The 21922-nt window shown below is 39.6% G+C and overlaps 1 protein-coding gene across 1 annotated transcript; it reads right to left on the bottom strand.

The window, feature by feature from the left end:
- Positions 1-21255: 21255 nt before the first annotated feature.
- On the bottom strand, positions 21256-21645 carry LOC132628636 (uncharacterized). Its single transcript, XM_060344400.1, has one exon. The coding sequence runs from the start codon at positions 21643-21645 to the stop codon at positions 21256-21258; it is 390 nt and encodes a 129-aa protein (XP_060200383.1).
- Positions 21646-21922: the final 277 nt, after the last annotated feature.

The raw sequence follows: 21922 nt of genomic DNA, 5'->3' as shown, positions 1-21922 counted from the left end.
AAACGATTACAACTTCACTTCAAACCATTAAATCCTTCATTTTTGTTACGGAATCCACAACAACAACAATCAAATTACTAAATAAAATTATTTCATCCTTCCTACACAACACCACTATATTCGCCCACACCTCACACATGCATATTTCGTGAATTTCACCCATTTCCACATAATACAACACTCAACAACATGCATAGACTATTCATAACATATGAAAGAGAGTTAAACCTTACCTTTTCCTCTTAGCTCTTCAACTTGGCTGGAGTTGCTCCTTGTAAAAATGGATGGTTTTCTTGCTCCAACAACTATACCACGTTAAAGAGGACCTTCAAATTAGTAGGAATACCAGAAGAAAATATTTTTTTCGGATCAAAATTGAAGACCTCAATTTCCTTGGTCATGGCCGAATGGCCTCTCTTTGTCTCTCTCCATGTTTCTTGAACTTTCTAAGGGGTGGGAGATGAAAATATGACTACTTAGTCATCTTATAAGCACATGTATAATTCACCCATATGGGCCTTGGCCCATATCAATTTGGACGGCCACTTTGGCCCTTTTGGTCTTAAGCCCACTTTTTTTTTCTTGTAATTCATGAAAATTACTTTCCTAATTCCAAATTTGCCCTTAGCCTTCCTCAATATTTCTATGAGTCATCTTGCGAATTTCCCTTTTTACCCTTAGCCTTTCTCAATATTTCCGTACTAATGATATTCATAAATAATATTCATAGCCATCTTGTGCATAAAAATAATTTTTTAAAATGGTCTTGCCCTCAACTTGCCACGACTATCTCGAAATATCCGAACGTATAACATACGGGCTATAAAATCCTCCCCCCCCCCCCCTTTAGAACATTCATCCTCGAATGTTCAACTAATCTTATAGGGTCTTATAACACTTCCGGGGGGGGGGTCTCTCTCTTATAGTCGTCCTTTCCTTCATGCCCGTTCCTTATCTTTCACCCTATTCTTCTTTATAATTGACTTCTCGGTCTTTACATGGATCCTCATTCCGTGTCATGGGTTTTTCTAATCCGTTGTGCCAACTTATTATTCTTGTCCTTCCCAGGTTATCTCTTCTGTTATTGTTTCGTCCACACCTTAACATAAGCCATGTATTTGACACGCAATATTCACTTGACGATCCAATATGGCCACAGGTTGTTCCCTATTCTTATTCTATCTATAGTGTTGCAGTCTCGCTTACCCTGCCATAGTGTCCATCGGCCTTTGGTGTTTTCCTTTCATCACTGCCTGTTTCTTTATACCTTTGTCACTATCTCTTCTTAATTTTTCATTCTAAATGTTCATCCAAAAACGTATGTACGAAATGTTTCCTCGTTCACTATCCTTCGTAGTCCAGTTATCCTTATGGTAGCTTATGATCCGAGTTCACTCAACTCTTAGTTCGCAACATCCTTGAGTTCTTACTACAACTTTACTTTATTTCCTTCTCTAACATTTCTCGTCACAAGTATACTTGTTTTTGATCTCTTTGTATTGGAGCTCATTTCATTCTTTGTTATTTCTTGTTGGCTCTACAGTATGGATTCCTTACAAATATAATCGAGCATCACTTCGCGTCGATGGTTCATATAATTTCATAACGTATATTCTTATGCTCCATATAATCAAAGGTCCATAAACTATTTTCTAGCATCCGATGAACTTCATACATAAACATTGCGTTCTTTATTTCTTTTCAAAAATTCCCAGACTACCAATCGTTGATACTTTCGTTATGATAGTCGTCCCCGTCCGAAATATCTTCTGAATCTTATCGTTTTCTTAATTATCCTTCGGCAGTTTAGCTTGTAGATCTTTCTTGCTTCCTCTGTTACCCCTTAAAACATGTCGCTGCCTACTTAGGTACGGAGCCAATTTGCCCGATGTGAGGGATTCAAATTGGAGCATAAACATAGCAGAATTCATGTTGGCATGAAGCATTCTCTTAAGGTGTCTTCTATACTTTCCTTTTTATGTCGGCTTCTACTTCTTTTAGATATCCTTTTACGTCGAATATAATGTGTTCTCCCCCCCCCCCCCCCCCTTTAAATGGGCTCCTTGTAGGCCAACAGTATTCGAGTACCTTCGCCTATGATAATCACCTTATTCCTCGTTTTTCTTTCCAACTCTGTGCATAACATATCGAAAGTTCTTACTATAAGTTTTCCTTTCATTTTCTGTCTATATCATCATTTTGTCCACTATTAATCCTTTCACCCATTTAATTCACATACTCGTAAGTTTTCTTAACTATGTGTTAGTGTTACAGTGGTGCATCCATGTTGTCTCGAGCGTCCTGCTACTTTTGATCTTAGCACAAAATCCTTACAGTTTACACTTTCTCTGTCCTTGCTTATCGAACCTTTAACTATATTTATGATGCTATGACTGAGCGGCTTCCCACGCACGTTCCTTGCATTTTATTTCCATTTCTTCTAAGGTCAAAACCTTCAAACTTCGTATGATTTCTTATTCCATGCCATTAATATTTCCAATCACAGTGTCGACCCATCATACTTGTTCATTCCTTGGTGCGTAATCGGGTTTCTATCGCTAACTCGTTAAGGTATTTTCTTACTCCTATGATTAAAGATTTCCAATTGTTTTGCTCCCAAAGGTTCTCCTCTTCCTTCCACTAATCCGTTAGTATACTTTTCCTACTTTCATCCTTAACCTTCCTTAGGTTCCTTCCTCTTCGGACACTTTTCTTCTTTTGCCATTCGTGGCATCGACTGTGAAGTTCGTAAAATTTTTACCTTAAACGCGCAAATCCGTATTATTCCCAAGTCATCCTTTCAGGAAAGTATTTCCATGTCCGAGGCAACCACATTAATATAGCTGCACATTTTATTTCTTTACCTACCTTCCAAGGACTTAAATCTCCTAGCATCGTCGCAAGGCCTAATCATTCTTTTCTTGCTTTACATCCCTTGTCATAATCACTATTCCTTCAGTCCACTTATTGAAATTGGTCCTCGAACCTCACACATTCCTCTTTTGTTCCATATTACCACACTTTACCCTTTTCACATGCCTACCTTTGAATTTTTATCCAAATAGTCTCGTACTTTACCGGTAATTTCTCTCGAGGGTTTCACTCACTAAGGTTTCTTACCTTTCACCTTTTTCCGACATTTTAGTCTCCTTGTCTTCCATTTACTCACTCACTTCCTTTTCCAAATACCGTGGTATTAGAAATTTCCCAATCTTAACCTATGGTGAAAATAATAGCAGCTTAGCTTATAACACTTGCACCATTTTTTTTTTTTTTGCTGTCACTTAAACTTCAGTACCCTTACTTGGTTAATGCCTTCTTTATCATAGCACCGATTGCTGGGACTCACATGTCCACCGATACAATCACATATGAGATATCATATGCATTCATATAATTACTGCCAACTCGCTCACAAAATACTTCCAAACGCTATTCAAGCCTATCCAAATTCTAGAACTGTGATGCACTCTCTGTCTCTTCACCGGTCTAGTCTGCCTCGTCCTACGCGACCTCTTAAGGTTTCCAACCATCCCGTATACTCTAGTTTCACTCAGGATATTCTAGCTTCTCATTTGTCTCTTACGTCTGGATATATAGAATTTCTTGCATACTTCCCAGGGGGTCACCCATCCTAAAATTGCTCCCACCTTAGCACCCTTAACCTCGAAACTTTGGTGGGATCCGGTGCCTTAATGCTGATATAATCGCGTACGCTTCCTCATATGACCTCATCACATGATCTAGAGCAAATCGAAGTCTTACAGATTCCGAGACATCTTCGTAACACGCCCTTTCTTTTACAATTACTATTTTGCCCTTTTCGATCCTCAATATTCACCTTTCACTTGTGAGTACGGTTACCTTTTATCCCAGATTTCCAAATTCCCGATGGTGAGAAACATACCTTCATTGCCGTTACTTATAAACTAAACACTCGGTTATCAACCTGTTTAAATTTTTAGCCACCATCCTTATACAGTAATCTACAGCAAATTGATTGTCAACTTTCTTTGAATCCCTCAACTGACCTTGGTCCTACTAAGCCTCGAACGTCATCCATTTTAATCCTTCAGACTACTATTCGTCTTTTTCACAATCATTTTTCACGCCATGCCCAAATTCGTAGCTTTTCTAAAATATCACATCCCACTAATCGTCTATTTACAATATTTCCTTTCCACACTCTTCCTGTTAGGTGTTCCAGATCAAATATCCTGATTTTGAAAAGAATTCTGACCAGGTCTCCTTTACCATTCCTACTATTCAGAATTTGTACGTAGCAAATATCGATAATATCTCACAGAACATACGGCTATATATCACATTTCAACCATCCAGAGCTTTCAGTTTCAAGTAACAGAACAAATATATCCAGACTTACCTTTATGACCTCTCCATATCGTCACTTGCCTTCTCCCGTCGTACGTAAGGCTCACATAAGGAGTTTCATCTTCCTATGATTGGCTCTATCGCACGATCTAATACAGAAAAAAGGTCAACAACCCCTAGATGCCCCGTAGCCTCCTGTTTATAAGTGTGGCGCACTTCACACCATAAACAAGACTCTACTGGACACGACTTTGCAGACAATCCCTAGGACAAACCTGCTCTGATACCACTTTGTCACACCCTAACCTTACTAGGGTGTGATGGGCACCCGACCCCATACTCGGAGCCGAGCAAACCCGCTGACTCTTATTACATACATAATCTTTTAGACTTTTAATCAAATAAAGATAAAACGTACAGCACCACTTTCAGAAATATTCTTTTCCGTTACTTTCAAACCAAACAAAATCTGTAATCATATAAAACTTATAGCATAACACAAATGACACATCGGCTGATGGAGCCGCTTACAGAACTGACAATCAATACCCACGACTCTGTCTGCAAAGTCTCTAACTTTGAACAGAACATCATAGCACATATATTCTGACTCGGCTATACTCCAGGAGCAAATGGAGTTGCCAATCCAGCTGAAGCATCTTCTAGCAGTGTCCTTTACTCATCTGGGTGTACCTGCGTGGCATGAAACGCAGTCCCCGAAGAAAGGGGGTCAGTACGGAAAATGTATTGAGCATGTAAGGCAACAATAAAAGTAAAAGAATCATAACTGACATATGGAGTACAGAAACATATACAATGCCCAGAATACCAAATCTCTTGCCTTTAGAACATAATTCATGCATATCATTATCACATGCCGTACCCGGCCCGTTATGGGACTCGGTGAATGAAATCATGCGTGCGAACATCATATATCATATACATACCGTACCCGGCCCATTAGGGGACTCGGTGGATAAAATCATGTCATCATGCTTTCATATCATCATGCATGCATATACATATACATATACATACCGTACCTGGCCCTCTAGTGAGGGACTCGGTGAATGAAGTCATACCGTACCCGGCCCATCATAGGACTCGGTGCCATAATCATATCATCATATATATATATATACCATACCCGACCCTCTCATGAGGGACTCGGTGAACAATGCAGAGGAATATGCACGATAACATATCCTGGCCTGGGACTCAATGAATAAACATATTGAGGCGTGCACGAGCAGAGTAGTGAGAAACTATATGAATATAAATCAAGACTCAACAGATAGGTGCGCAAATTGACACTTGAGGATCATAGCTGAAACAGAGATTTACCAGAATCGAACATGATGTTTAAAACATCAAAGCACTTGCCTTTTTAAATGAAAACCATGTATGGCATCATCCTAAATCGTAAATGATAGTCATGTATCAATATAATGCCGTGGAACGTACGACCCGATCCATATATAACATATTACTGCCGAGGAACGTTCGGCCCGATCCATATATAACATATTACTGCCGAGGAACGTTCGGCCCCGATCCATATATAACATATATCGATTCTAAGACTCGATGGACAAGTATACTTACCGACACCTGAAGACTCAGAAACAAGTTTCGGGTCAATCCGATTTAGTATGAGAAAGTTATGAGCGTTTGAAGTACAGAACCTTTTACGAACATTTCAGAAGCCATTTTTGGAAAATCGAAGCAACAATCATATCGAGTACCTTTCGGATATCGTATGGATCAAATCAAATATAGCTTTTGAAATCATATGTACATATCAAAATGTATCAAAGACTTAACGGAATAATCAGACGTGCTATCATTTGAAAATCAAGACATTAGCCATATCACTTATCTCTCGAATGCCAATTCGGAAACATATCAAGTAGACCCTCGGACATGATGGGACGCATCAAAATCGTATGGAACATCTTATGGAAATCAAGGACGTTAGCCATCCTAGTGGTTCTAAGAATAGGAGTTTCTTTGAATTCATACATATACGTCATTTGCTCATTTCATAGAGATCATGCCAAAAGAAAGAAAGGTAAGCCTTACATACCTGTGCCACGCCTTATTGGCTACGCTTATTTATCCAAGCTTGTTGTTCTACATTCAAGAAGATTTTACATAATCATTAGATTCATTGTCATTCACTTGCCGTAGTTTCTCACATAAATACACTTATATTCTGCCGAAATTTCGGCAGCATTTCCCCTGTAAATACACCATCCCCGAGAATTTAACTCGGCCAAATCAACAATCAACAATCCGAGAATTTAACTTGGCCAAATTATTAACAACATTACCAACAATCATACTTACAACTTCAACAATCAATCCCAAAACATATTCTAACATTAACAACTCTTGTCACACAATTCACGGCATTTCGTTTATATCCAATTTAATCACATATATTCAAGCTACCGCCAATGATTCCACATTCAAGTGTTAATCCAAAATCTTTCTAACATGATTCAAGAATACCTCTAACAATTCACATAATATTCCAAACAACCCAATCAATATATCACTTCACCTGAAACCTTCCAAATTCAATAAGAGTAATAACGACACATTTCATTCTTTCTTCCAAATTCATAAACTACATCAACAATCTATACTTTAGCAATATCATTCATTCTTATAATCATAAGAAACCATACTAATACCACATTAGCTTCTTCCATAATCCACAAACGATTACAACTTCACTTCAAACCATTAAATCCCTATTTCACATCATGGAATTCACAACTACAAAAATCAAATACTAAATAAGAATTAGTTCATCATTCCTACAACATAGCATGTACACGGCCAATCCCCAACACATACACGGCCACAACACAACTTCCATATTTTCATGAATTTCATCCATTTCCACACACTACAACGTACACAACCATCCATAACATATAAAAGAAGATTAAATCTTACCTTTTTCCACTTGTGTCCTTACTTGGCTTGGGTATGAACTTGCAAGAATAAATAGTTTCCTTGCTCCAACAACCACTCCATGTTAAAGAGGGCCTTCCACTTAGTAGAAATGTTAGAAGAAATAATTTTTGATCAAATTCGTTCCAAGTTTCTTGTTTGGTTCTCCATGGCCGAATGGCCTCTTATTTTTTTTTTCCTCTTCTCCAAATTTCTTGAACCTTCTAAGTAAAATGAGGAATATGAAGAATTAGTCATCTTTTGGGTCTTATTTATTTTGCTCCCACATGGGCCTTGGCCCATTCCTATTTGGACGGCCACTTTGGCCCTTTTTGTTTCAAGCCCACTTTTTTTTTATCTTGCAATTCATGAAAAAACTATTTTTCCAAATTCCAAATTTGCCCTTAGCTTTCTTCAATATTACCATAAACCATATTGTGAAATTCCCTTTTTGCCCCTAGCCTTTCTTAATATTTCCACATCAAAATTTTGTTATAACCAATTTCTATACCAAACAAGATCAAAATATAGTCTTGTCTTTAACTTGTCGCAATTATCTCAAAATATCTGAATGCGCAAAATACGGGATATAACAATATCTTAGGTTATATGAGAATTCAGGTGTTATATCCCGTATTTTTGAACCTCGGAGCATCTGCTGGGGTGGGGCCCACATACCGAGATTTTTTTTGGAACATCTGAAAAGTCATATGAATCACATATGTAAAGTTAAACACAACTCATGAAGTACCTTTGGACCAAATCAAAGTGGAAACCCTCCAAACGAATATTTTTAAGAAAACGTTTTCGGGTGACCTGACTTTGGGGGGCAAAAACTGTATTGTAAGTTTGGAATTTCGAAACTACCTTGAAATAGAAGTTGTAGATAATTGAATTAGCTTTCCATCCATAGGTCGTGGGTTCCCAGGTGACGTCGGTACAAGGATATATGAACGTTTTAAGGTCGAAAGGTCAGTGGGCTAGGCCCAACTCGGGACCAACCGAGTTGGCCCAAAAAAACATGAAAACAAATTCAGGCCCAAGTGAGGAGCCATTCGGCCATGGTCCATAAAAAGGATCCAAGCCCATGGAATTAAGTCATGTGGTCAATGAATAAAAGACCACTTAATCATCCAAATTCCATAGAACTTTCAAGAGAAATAATAGGAGGAAAAACAAGAGAAAAACAAGAACAAAAAGAGGGCATTTCGGGTTTGGCCATAGAAAAATCACCCCTCAAAATCTTGCCTCTAAAATTATTTTCTTGTTGAATTCCTACTAAATTAAGTGTCCTCTACAACTTGGTGTAATTGTTTTGGAAGAAGGAGCACTTATTTCTTCAAGTTGACAACTTGTTCAAGTGAAGAAGTTTGTAGAAAAAGGTAAGAATCAATTCCTTTTTCTTATGTTATGAAGGTTTGTTTATGTTGTGGTATGTGGAAATGAGTAGAAATTATGGAAATAAGGAAGTTTGCAAAGTGGGTATGTATGTATATATGTAGCCATGGGTGTATATATGTTGTATACATATATGAGTTGAATTTTATGTTGCATTCTAGTTGTGGTTATGATGGAAATTATATTGGGAATGAAAGTTGAATGAATTTTGGTTGAAGTTGGAATGTAGATGATTATGTCACTTTAGAATAGTTTTGTGATATTATGGAAATGAAGTTGTTAAGATGTGAATTATGATTATGGTTGATGAATTTGGAAGTTGGAAACTTGTTATGAAGTTGTATGCCAAAGATTTGATGTTTTGCATAAGTTATGATTTTGGCGGAAGATTGTATATCATGTATATCGAGTGTATATCTTAAGGAAAACGATATGAAATGTTTCTAGAACTATATGGTGATGATCATGATGGTTGTTGAATATGAAATTATTGATCTTAGTTGAAAGTTGGGTTGAATTGAAGATTATGTCAACTTGTAAGAAAAATGACTAGTTGAAGGATATTTGTGTTTTTAATGTTCATTGTTGATATTGTTGTTGTCGTTTGGGTTGTTGTTGATGATTTATAGCCGAGTTGAATTCTCGGGGTGTCATATGTATAGGGGAAGTGCTGCCGAAATTTCGGTAGCCAAATATGCTTAAAGTTGAAATAATGGCATTAATAATTCACAATTGGTAAACTTGACCAATTGCTGTTTTTCGACGAAACGGGAAGTGAGATTGGAAAGGTTTAAGGAGCGTGGAAGGTATGTAAAGCAAACCCAATTCTTCCCTTGGCATGCCCTTAGTGTATTAGGGTCGGATCCGGGCCTCGAAGGACCTCTTGGCCCTCGGAATCCGCAAGACAAAATTTCAGTTTTTCCTTCAGTAGAATTGAACCATTTTGATACGCTTTTTCTGAAATTATGCAATTGTGCTCTAAGTTACTCAGAAAGTCATAGAATGTCTGTATAACCTTCGTAGATGATATTATATTTTTAGAGGGCACAATTTGAGCCCGCCACCTTATTTGTTCTGAGGCGGGCCCACTATTTACGTTTTTGCCCCTAATGTGTTAAAGCTTCCTTTTTAAGCGATTTTTGAAAGAAATGTTTTAATTACCCTACTAATCGCTTAACGAATATTATTTTAAATATTCTGTTAAATATTATAAATTATTTTGACACTCGGAATGACTTCGGGAAAGTTATACTTCTGTAATTTATTATGATATCCGAAATACATTTATTATGATTCCGTCCGACCCCATTGGATTTGTTTGTCTTTGATACGCTTCATCGAGTCTTTGAAAACATTTATTATATTTTTAAATTGCATTAGTCTCTCACTACTCCATTCGTGGATGTCCCAATGTTTCCCACACTGAGTCCGGGCCAGGATATGTTGTCAAGCGTAATTCTCTGCATTGTTCGCCGCGTCCCGATGTGAGGGGGCAGGTATACGCGTACATGGGTCTGTGGAGTATGATGTGCCATGTCCGCCTATTCTGATCTGATCTGTATGGCCATTTTGATATGACATTATATGATACGGGGCCACGCCCCTTTTTCTGATTCCTCTGTATAGTGGCACCAGCGTCGGGAGGGTGGCCACATTCTGTCTGCCGAGTCCCGTGTCAGGGACCGGATATGATATGGTATGACATATGTTTCTGTACGCATTCTGTCTGTTTTGGAAATATGCATTTGACACTCTGGATTCTGTACTCATTTTCTGTAACCATTATGATTTGACTTCTGTGATTCCGCTTTACATATTCAGTACATATTTCGTACTGACCCCCTTTCTTCGGGGGCTGCGTTTTCATGCCGCGCAGGTACTGACGACAGGTTCGCTGATCCACACGTTTAGGATCCTATTTCTGCTATTTGGGGCGCTCTCTTCTACAGAGCCCATCTTTTGGTACAGTCTGTCACTGCTATCTGGATATGTACTTTGTTCAGGGTATGACGGGGCCCTGTCCCGTCTTATGATTATGATATGTTCTGTAGAGGTCTGTGGATACATCTGTGTGGGTTCTGTACATATGTTTGGGATATTCTGTTCTGTGATGGCCTTATCGGCCTATGTGTGCCAAGTCTGCTTTTCTGCTAAATTCTGTAGCGATCACTAATATTATTATTATATTATTATTCTGTTAATATGCTAATTTGGGGTATCGGGTACGTATAGGTGCCCAGCTAGGGCACTGGTCGCGGCCCACGGGGTTGGGTCGTGACATCAGGCCACTTGTAGTTCGACTCAACTAAAGACCTTCAAGTTATTTGGAAGAAACAATCCGGATATCCCAATATTGTGAATGGGTTTCTCTAGAAGACTGTTAGAATGCGTCCGACACTCGAGCCTTGAGTTTGCCTACATATCCCTGGTTTCTGGGAATCAGTTCACATGTAGTTTGACTTGCTGGAGAAAAGTATATCCCTTATGCGGGAATACCTTCAGACTTCCTGGTGTGTATCCGATCGGTCGCGATTTTTAGTGGAAAAAATAAAAACAAGACAAGTGGTGGCTGAGTCTGAGATTGAATGGCTTCCAAATCCTGGCTGGAGAGGTTGACTCTCATGGGCACCCTATCTTGACTGGCTGCGTTAGAAAAAGTTCCATGTTTGCTTTGCAATTTGTCTAGATTTGGTTCAAAAGGTTGGCTCCTTTTTGGGCGGCTATGTGCCTCTCCCCTGGATTTTGACAATATGCAGATATTTCTATGAAAATTTTGATAAATGGCCCTCTCGGCTTGTTTGAATGAATGGCCCTCTTGGCTTGTTTGTATGAATGGCCCTCTTGGCTATTTGTATGGATGGCCCTCTTGGCTGTTTATATGAATGGCCCTCTTCGCTGATTGTATGAATGGACCCCTTGGCATTGTTTGTATGAATGGCCCTCTTGGCTTGTTTGTATGAATGGCCCTCTTGGCTTGTTGTATGAATGACCCTCTAGGCTATTTGTATGTATGACCCTCTTGCCAAAATAAATGAATGGCCCTCTTGGCATGCGGATGATAATTATGGCCCTTGTGGCTGGATAATCTTTCTTTCGTTCATTGTATTGGTTATTGACCCTTGTGGTCGGATATGCCTTTTGTGCTTGTCATGACCCTTTTTGCCGTATATATATTTACACTCATCAATTTTAACCCTTTTGGCCTGATACTGTTACACCCCGGAAAAATTTCACGTTACCAAAACTGTAGACGGCTTCGTATGGGCCAAAGGGTCAATACAGCGCGAACGCGCCCCCACGTGGCGCGAACGCGCTGAACAAAAATTGAAAATCAAGTTTGGAATGAAGGTTGTGTTATAAGAAGGTAATAATAGCATATATATGACATTCGGGAGCCACATGGTGTAAATTAGTTCATATGTTAATTGACGAAAAGCCCTCGCTGCCGCGAGCTAAGTGGGACCCACATGTCAGAGTTTTATGAAAGACGTGAGAAGGGACATGTGAGTATTATATGGAAAGTTGAGTAAGTCTTAAGAAGGATCCATAAGCCAAAAATGAGTATAGACCCTCCAAAGGGACGATTCAAGAAAACGTTTTTGGGTGATCCGACTTGGAGGGGAAAAAACGGCATTATAAGTTTGGAATTTGGGAAAACCTCCAGAAATAAAAGTTGTAGATAATTGAATTATCTTTCCAACCATAGGTCGTGGGCCCTCATAAAATATCGGGATCAAGAGTTATGACCTTTTTACTGAACGAACGTCCAGTCAGGAAATTTAACTCTGCGCGAACGCGCAGAAGCATTTTATGTCGGTTCTGGGCCGAACCCAGAACCTTATAAAAAGGGGTAAACCCCCATTTGTTTTTCAGCAAATACACTCAAAAACCTCCCAAATTTTCTGGAAAATTCCCCAACATTTCCACGCCCACTTTTTAGCCCAAACCAGGTATAATTTCTCAATTCCGGTCCGGATAGCGTATAGTTTTGGCTGCAAAATCGTATGGCGGTGAGTTGTGGCATAAAACTAAGGTGAAAAAGGGAAGATACAACAATATTAAAGGGAGAAAGGTATGAATCTCTTTCTACTTGTATTAATATGGGATTATTTACGAAAAAAGCGCGATTAAATGACTGTATACTGAGTTAATTAGTTGTAAAAGTTGGAAAACAGCGTGTGGGCTGTTTTATGAGATATTTTGGAATTGGAAACATTATAATTGATGTTGGAATTGTTGTTGTTGTTGTTGGTTGCTGGATTGAGAATTTGGGATAGGCATATAAACAGGGGAGATGCTGCCCGAATTTTGGCAGAATATAAAATAGTATAATTGGAAGTATGGTACAAATGTACGATGAAAAGGCTAACATTAGTGTGAATCATCTTAAATGTAGACTTACGAGCTCGGACAAATAAGCGTACCTAGTTGGTCCTAGAGCCAAGTAAGGTATGATGCTGTTATAGCCCGTATATTGTACGTTTGGAAATTCTAAAGTCGTCGTGGAAAGTTAAGGGAGAAACCATTTTCAAAAGTTATATTAATGCACAAGTTGTCATGAATATTATTTGTGACTATTATTAGTATGGAAGTATGGTAAGAGGCTAAGGGCAAGAAGAGAAATTCGCAAAATGGCTTATGGAAATATTGCGAAAAGAATAGGGGCAAAACGGGAATTTCACCAAGAGGTTCATGAGAATTTAAAAAGGGCCATATTGGCCATGTGACAATATATATATATATATATATATATATGAAATGAAAAAGAAAAAGAATTAAAAAGGATGACAAATTAGTCTTCTTTTTATGGAATTTCAAGAAAATTCTAGAGAGGGGCATGTGCCCCTCACATGCCACTAAAACTATATGTATATATAGGACTAAAGTCTTGGAAAAGAAGACAAAAATCTATCACTTGCATTCTAGACAATTCAAGAAAGAAATAAGAGAGCAAGAAGGCCATGGTTTCGGCCATGACTATGGAAATCCAAGTCTTCAATTTTAATTCCAAAAATCATTTTCTTCATGTATTCCTACTAATTCAAGGGCCCTCTACAACGTGGTGTAATTGTTTCGGAAGATAGGCCATCCGTTTCATTGTTTTCCGCACTTTGGTTGAGTAAAGAAGTTGGGAGGAAAAGGTAAGAATTCATGTTCTTTTGTATGTTATAGGAGGCTTGTGTATGTTGTTGTATATAGGAATGGATGAAATTCATGAAAGCATGGAAATTGGGTGTTGGCTGTGCATGCATGTGGTATGTAGGAATAATGGTGTAATTATTTTGTTTGGTGTTTTAGTTGTTGTAAGTTCTATGTTGACAATGAAAGTGGATGAAACTCATTAGGTTATAGGTGTTGGAGTCTTGGCCGTGTGGTATGTGTGTTGTGTAGGAAAAATGAATAAATTTCTATGTAGCAATTTGATTGTTGTTGATATGTATTCTATGATGGGAATGGGAACTTGGTGGTTTAAATTGATGTTGGAATGATTATGGACTGATTTGGAAGCTAATGAGATTATAGTGTCATTTCTTGTATTTGTGCAAATGATGTAGTTAACATGCTAGTTGCTAATGTGGTTTATGAATTTGGAAGATGAAAATGTGTTGTGAAAGTATATGCTAAAAATTTGGGGGTTTCGGATGGATTGTGGTCTTGGTGGAAAATTTGTATATGTTGTAGAATGGTATAAAATGCTTTTGAATGGTGTTTGGTTGATCTTGAGTTAGTAATGAATGTATGAGCATTGGAATTAGCTGGAGACATCTAGTGAATGGTATGTTGATGAACTATGTAGAAAAGAGTTACTAATGTTAGAATGTATTCTTGAATTGATTATTGATGCCATAGCTTGGTTGTTGGTTGGGTTATTGTTGAATTGGGCCGAGCCATATTCTCGGGGTTGGTACATTTACAGGGGAGATGCTGCCGAAATTTCGGCAGAATATAAGAGAATGTGTTTGAAAAGATTAGGGCAAGTACGTGACAACGAATCTAATGAATGGATGAATCCTCTTGAATGTAGATTAACAAGTTGGAGGAACAAGCGTAACTAGTTGGTCACGGCGCAGGTATGTAAGGCTTACCCTTTCTTTCTTTGGCATGTCCTAGAGCCAAGTAAGGTATAATGTGATATGCTGCCTTGGGGTAACTCTGTTCTGTGATGCTGAGTCTGATTATGATTCTAATTCACTTCTTGACCTGAGCTTGTGATCCTAGTTCATCCCTTGATATAGGTATTTGATATAAGTATTTTGATATAAGTATTTTGGTACAAGTATTCTGATATACGTATTTTGATATAAGTATTCTGATATAAGTATTTTGATATAAGTGTTTTGATATAAGCATTTTGATATCAGTCTTCTGATATAAGTGTGTCGATATGAGTATTTTGATATAAGTATTCTGATATAAGTATTTTGATATAAGTATCTAGCATTTTGATATCAGTCTTCTGATATAAGTGTGTCGATATGAGTATTTTGATATAAGTATTTTGATGTAAGTATGCTGATATAAGTATTCCGATATAAGTATCCTGATATGAGAATTCCGAAATCAGTATCCTGATAAGAGCATTCTGATATGTTTATTCTGGTTCGAGAACTTCTATAAGATTTAATGTCCCTAACTTCCGTATACGATCTCGGATTGCTCTGAAATGTTCGAAGAGGTTTTTGTATCAAGACGTCTATAATTTTCTTATACGTAAGTATGGTTCCAAAATCTCTATTTGATCTGATTCGTAAGGACATCTGAAGGTGTCTGATATGACTATGATTCTGATTTCCCGAAAAAGGCTTCTGAAATGCTTATAAAGCGTTCTGTACTTTGAACGCTTGTAACTTTCTCATACTACGTCGGATTGACCTGAAATCTGTTCCGAGTCCCCAGGTATCGGTAAGCATACTGCTCTGTCGAGTCTTGATTCCTATGCATGTGGTTTCTCACTATTCTGCTCGTGCATATGTTATGATTTCCTTCACCGAGTCCCGGGCCGGTATGTATCGTGCGGATGGTTCGCCGAGTCCTCTGTTGAGGGTCGGGTTCCATATATGAATTCCTATGTGTGATGAGTCCGGTTCCGGGGTACTGTGTTATATGTCCGTCCCCGGTTACCGCGGATATATTATGAAGTATGATGTGTCCGGGCTCGGGGTGCCGTGTTATCTGTCCGCCCCCGGGTACCGTGGTTATGTTATGATGTGTGACGGAGATCGGAGCAAATTTTCTGAAATATGATGTGTTGTGGCGCCAAAGGTAGGAGTGGCGACCACGTCCCTATGTTATCGTGCGCATCCCTTGGCATTGTTCACCGGTTCCTCGGCGTGTTACCTGTCCCCGAGGTTACCATGTATATGATAGGATGTGACCGGTCCCTCGGCGTGTTATTTGTCCCCGAGGTTACCGTATGTATGATATGGTATTTGTCCCGGCGTGGTATATGTCCCCGGGGTTACTGCGTATGTGATATGATATCCGATTCCGATATGCATGACTTGTGTTGGAGAGTAAGCATTCTGACCTTCCGTATATCCTGTATTCCGTTTGCTATATGACATCCTCTGAGTAATCTGTACGTTCTGAATCCCGTCCGATATATGGCATTATCCGAGTATACTGTACGTTCTGTATTCCGTCCGATATATGACATCATCGGAGCAATCGGTACGTTCTGAACTCCGTCCGACGTATGACATTATCTGTGCGTTCTGTACGTGCCACATTCCTTCTGATATCTGACAACGGTATGTACGATCTGTGTCTGGAAAGTGAGTATGTCAGCATTCTATATGCTCTGTATGATTTGTACGGTCTGTATGATCTGTATTGGTCTGTACGATCTGTGTCGGCCTGTAAGATCTGTATTGGTCTGTATGATCTGTGTCTGAGAAGTAAGTAATTCGGCAATCTGGATAATATGCTTACCCTTTGTACTATTTGTTTCGATTATGGTTCTGCTTTCTGTATTTCATGCCTGACATACTCAGTACATATTCCGTACTGACCCCCTGTTCTTCGGGGGCTGCGTTTCATGCCGCGCAGGTACTCCCAGATGAGTTGAAGATATTATAGAAGATGTTCCAGCGAAGATGGCAAACTCCATTTGCTCCTGGAGTGCTGCCGAGTCAGAGTATGTGTGCTGTGATGTCTGATATATGGTAGAAACTTTGCAGACAGCGTCGTGGGTATGGTGTGTCAGTCTGTAAGCGGCTCCGTCAGCCGATATGTTGGTCTGTGTTGTGTATTGAATTGTGTATGACTACAGATTTGTTCGCTTGGAAGATTCGAGAAGGAATATTTCAAAAAAAAAAAAAAAAATTTACTGCGTATTTTGCCTTATTTGATTTAAAAAGTCCGACGTAATTTTATGTGCGGCAAGAGTCTGAGGGTTCGCTCGGCCCTAAGTAAGGGTCGGGTGCTCATCACACCCTAGTAAAGTCGGGGTGTGACAGATGCGATATGCTCTTTGGGGTAAATCTGTTCTGTGATTCCGAATTTTATTATGATCCTAATCCCCTTCTTGATATAAGTTCATGATTCTTATTCACTTATTGATATAAGTATTCTGATATAAGTATTTGATACAAGTATTTTGATATAAGTATTTTTCATATAAGTGTTCGGATATAAATATTCCGATATAAGTATTTTGATATGCGTATTCTGATATGAATATTCTGGTATAAGTAATTCATGTGAGCTTTAATATCTCTAACTTTCGTATACGATCTCGGATTGCCTTGAAATGTCCAAAGAGGTTTCGGTACTAAGATGTCCATGACCTTCCTATACGTACATATGATTCTGAAAGTTATATTTGATTTGATCCATATGATATTCGGAAGAGATTTGTTTCTGAAGTCCTATTGAATATGTTTCCGAGTCTGCCTACGATTCTGATTCGATTCTGATTTGTTTCTGATATAAGTATGCCTAATATGATCCAGTTTGTTATACGATTGAGTAACGAGATAAGTATAAAGAGTTTTGTTTCTGAAAGAATTTTGTAGGTCATAATGTTCCTAACCTTCGGAAAAGATCTCAGAATTGCTCTAAAATGCTTATAGAATGTTCTGTACCTTAAACGTTTGTAACTTTCTCATACGACGTCGGATTGACCCGAAACTTGTTTCTGAGCCGTCAGATGTCGGTAAGTGTATGTATCTATCGGGTCTTGATTTGTGTGCATATAGTTTCGCACTACTCTGTTCGTGCAAGCTTCAGTTTGGATTTCACTGAGCCCGGGCCAGGACATGTTCTCGTGCGTACTCCACTGCATTGTTCACCGAGTCCCTCTCACTTGCGGGCCGGGACACGTTATATGTATATGATGTTATGATGATATGGGGATGGTGGCCAGGATGGCATATGATGCTTTATTCACCGAGACCCGCAAGGGAGGGCCGGGACACGTTGTATGTATCCACCGAGTCCCTCAATAGAGGGCCGGGACACGTTATATGTATACATGATATATGACTTTGACATACATGATCTATTCTACCGAGTCCCTCGAAAAAGGGTCGGGACACGTTATGTGCACGCAGGATATATGATCCACCGAGTCCCTCGAAAAAGGCCCGGGACACGTTATATGCACGAATGAGATGTGATTCTGACATGCATGATCTATGTTTGGAAAGTAAGCATTTTGCCAGTCTGTACATTCTGAGTCCCTTCCGATATATGATACCATCTGTGTTTGGAAAGTAAGCCTTCTGGGTATTCTGTACTTTCTGTATTCCTTCTGACAGGTGACATCGGTATATATGATTTGTGTCTGGAAAGTAAGCATTTTGATATTCTAGTTAACGTACTCAATTTCTTTGTACTGTCTGTTCCGGTTATGGTTCTGTTTTCTGTGATTCATGCCTTACATACTCAGTCCATATTCCGTACTGACCCCCTTTCTTCGGGGGCTGCGTTTCATGTCGCGCAGGTACACCCAGATGAGTAGAAGTTATTATAGAAGATGTTCCAGCGGAGTGGCGAGCTCCATATGTTCTGGAGTGTCGCCGGGTCAGAGTACTATGCTATGATGTTTTGTTCGAAGTTAGAGACTTTGCAGGCAGAGTCATAGGTATAGAGTGTTGGTATTCTAAGCGGCTCCATCAGCCGATATGTTATTATGTTTCATGTCATGAGTTTCATGTGATAATAGATTTTACTTGAATTGAGTACAATGAAAAAAAAAATCTGAAAACTTTATTATGTTCTTCATTTCTTATTGATGTAAGAGTCTACAGAGATTAAGTATGTAATAAGAGTCAGTGGGTTCGCTCGGCTCCGGGTATGGGGTTGGGTGCCCATCACACCCTAGTAAGATCGGGGTGTGACAGATACATGTTGGATGTTCACTCTTTGTGTAACCCTCTTGGTCAGATTTGTCTTTACGCTCATTCGCTCTGTGACCCTTGCGATCAGATGTGTCTTCACTACCCATTTTCTACCATGACCCTTTTGGTCTCTCTCCACCGTTTGGGCTTTGCCTTTCGCCTTTGCTGTGAGTAAACTGGTTGGTGGTGTATCTGCTGTCCTGTAAAAAAAAAACATGTATCCACAAAAAAATTGTGAGTTTACTAAGAAGCCGATCAGCGTGGTTGTCTTTTCATTTAGTGTCTCCTCTTAATGCTCCTTCGGACCCTCTTAGGCTCGGTATTTCGAGAGATGTTTCCGAGAAGTAATTATGCTATACATTTTTCCTTAAAGTAAATGTTTGCTTCATTTTATGTGTCATGACGTTTTTTTTCTTCGAACGAGGTCTTCTGGTTCTTCTTGAAGGCATGATTGCTGACTTTCATACTTGTAGAACTTTTGAGATCTTTCTCAAAAGTTCTGCCCCTATTTCAGGACTTGTTCTGAGTGATCCTTGCATTGTTTTCTATGCAGGAATTTTTTAGATCCCCTCAAAAAATCTGCCCCAGTGTATTGCTTTACTTTATCTCTTTCTTTGTTGACTGTTCTTATATTCTGCCCCAGTGTAGAGTTGATGCTGCCTGGTTCATTTGATGACCCTTGCAAGCTTGATCTTGTTGACTTTTGCCGCCTTATTATCTCTCTGGTTTCCTAAGGGTTTCTTGGTTTTTCTTTTATGATGACCGAGGTCGAGAGCACCTACGTATCCTGGCGCAGCAGGAATTCAGATCGAAAGTAGTTCGGAATAAAGTAATTGAGTTTTGGTTTTACTAATAAAGCGATCGCGTCCAGTATGGACTGCCTACGTATCCCACCATGAGGAATTCAGGTCATTGCATAGTTCATTACATAGAAGATTTGTTTTATTCTCCTATTCTAGTACGATTACAAGAAAAAGGTACGATTACAAGGAAATAACAATGCAATTACAAGCAAATGAAATCCTAAATGTAGTATCTCTTGAGTGCGCCTACATTGAAGGCCTTGGGCCACTCTTGTCTGTCCATTGCGGCTAGGACTACGACTTCTCTTGAGAGTACTTACCTGACCATGTATGGTCCTTGCAAATTCGGCACGAATTTCCCTTTATAATCCTCTTGGTGAGGGAAGATTCGCTTGAGTACGAGTTGTCCGATTTGGAAAAGTCGGGTTCTGACCCGCTTGTTGAAGGCTCAGGACATTCTTTGTATGTATAGCTGTCTGTGGCACACCACCACTATTCTCTTTTCCTCTATCGTGGCCAGTTGTTCATAATGATTTCGAACCCATTCTACATCTCTCACCTCTACCTCTTGGATGATCCTGAGTGAAGGGATTTTCACTTCTGCGGGTATGAACGCTTCGGTACCGTAAACAAGGAGGTATGAGGTCGCCCCAGTGGAAGTTTGGGTTGTTGTTCTGTATCCCAACAGAGAGTAAGGCAGCTGCTCGTGCCAATTCCTAGTAGTTGTCGACCATTTTTCTCAAGATTCTTTTGATGTTCCTGTTGGCAGCTCTACAGCTCCATTCGTCGGTGGCCGATAGGCAGTAGAGTTTTTGTGCGTGATTTTTAATTGCTCACAGATATCTTTCATCAAATGGCTGTTCACATTGGCACCATTGCCCGTGATGATGGATTCCAGCACACCGAACGACATATTAGATTGTTTTTGGCGAAGCCAGCCGTGACTTTCTTGGTCACTGATTTGTGCGAAGTTGCTTCCACCCATTTAGTGAAGTAATCTATGGCGACTAAGATAAAGCGGTGTCCGTTGGAGGCCGGAGGCTCGATGGGTGATATGACATCCATTCCCCATGCCACGAAAGGCCAGGGGGAGCTCATTGCGTGTAATTCCGTGGGGGAACCTTGATCAGATCCCCGTGTATCTGACACTGGTTGCACTTTTTCACGAATTTACAGGAGTCATGCTTCATGGTCATCCAATAGTATCCCGTCCTCAAGGTTTTCTTGGCAAGGATGAATCCATTCATATGGGGATCGGATGCCCCTGCGCGCACTTCTTTTAGCAATTTTGTGGCCTCTTTGTCATTTACACACTTGAGCAATCCGAGGTCAGGGGTCTTTTTGTACAACACTTCCTTGTTCAAGAAGGAACCATTGGACAATCTTCTGATGGTCTTCTTTTGATTTGCTGAACACTATGGGGGATACTCCCCTCTTTCCAGGTAGGCCTTGATGTCGGCATAGCATGGCTGGCCATCTGGCTCGGCCTCTACATGGGCACAGTGAGTCTGCTCTTCTCTCACTATGATCTGTAATGGATCAATGAAGGTACTCTCAGGGTGCTGGATCATATATGCTATTGTGGCCAATGCATTTGCAAACTCCTTCTGGGCCCTTGGAGTATGCCTGAAGCCAATACTCTTGAATCTCTCGTATAATCTTTGGACTAGATTCACATATGGGAGTATCTTATCTTTTTTTGTTGCCCAATTTCCTTTTACATGATTTATGAGTAAATCAGAGTCCCGATTACCAACAACTCCTGTACGCTCATGTCTAGCGCCATCCTGAGGCCGAGGATACATGCTTCGTATTCTGCCATGTTGTTGGTACATCTGAAATTGAGTTTTGCGGCCATCGAATAGTGTTGCGCTTCTTCCGATATCAACACCGCTCCAATGCCTGATCCTTTGCAGTTGACTGCTCAATCAAAGAATAGTCTCCAGGCTGAGTAGGGTTCTGCCACCTCTTCTTCTATGGCCATCACATCCTCGTCTAGGAAGAAGGTTAGTAATGATTCCCGTTCATCATCTACGGGACTTTCCGCCAGCAGATCCGCTAGGGCTTGACCCTTGATTTCCT

This window comes from Lycium barbarum, chromosome 2 (genome assembly GCF_019175385.1).
Source record: "Lycium barbarum isolate Lr01 chromosome 2, ASM1917538v2, whole genome shotgun sequence".
NCBI lineage: Eukaryota > Viridiplantae > Streptophyta > Magnoliopsida > Solanales > Solanaceae > Lycium > Lycium barbarum.
The sequence above is the reverse complement of the archived record's forward strand: the minus strand, read 5'-3'. Positions and strand labels throughout refer to the sequence as shown.

Excerpts from the sequence above, each read along its gene's own strand:
- LOC132628636 (XM_060344400.1), bottom strand. The coding sequence starts at position 21,645 with ATGTATCCTCGGCCTCAGGATGGCGCTAGACATGAGCGTACAGGAGTT.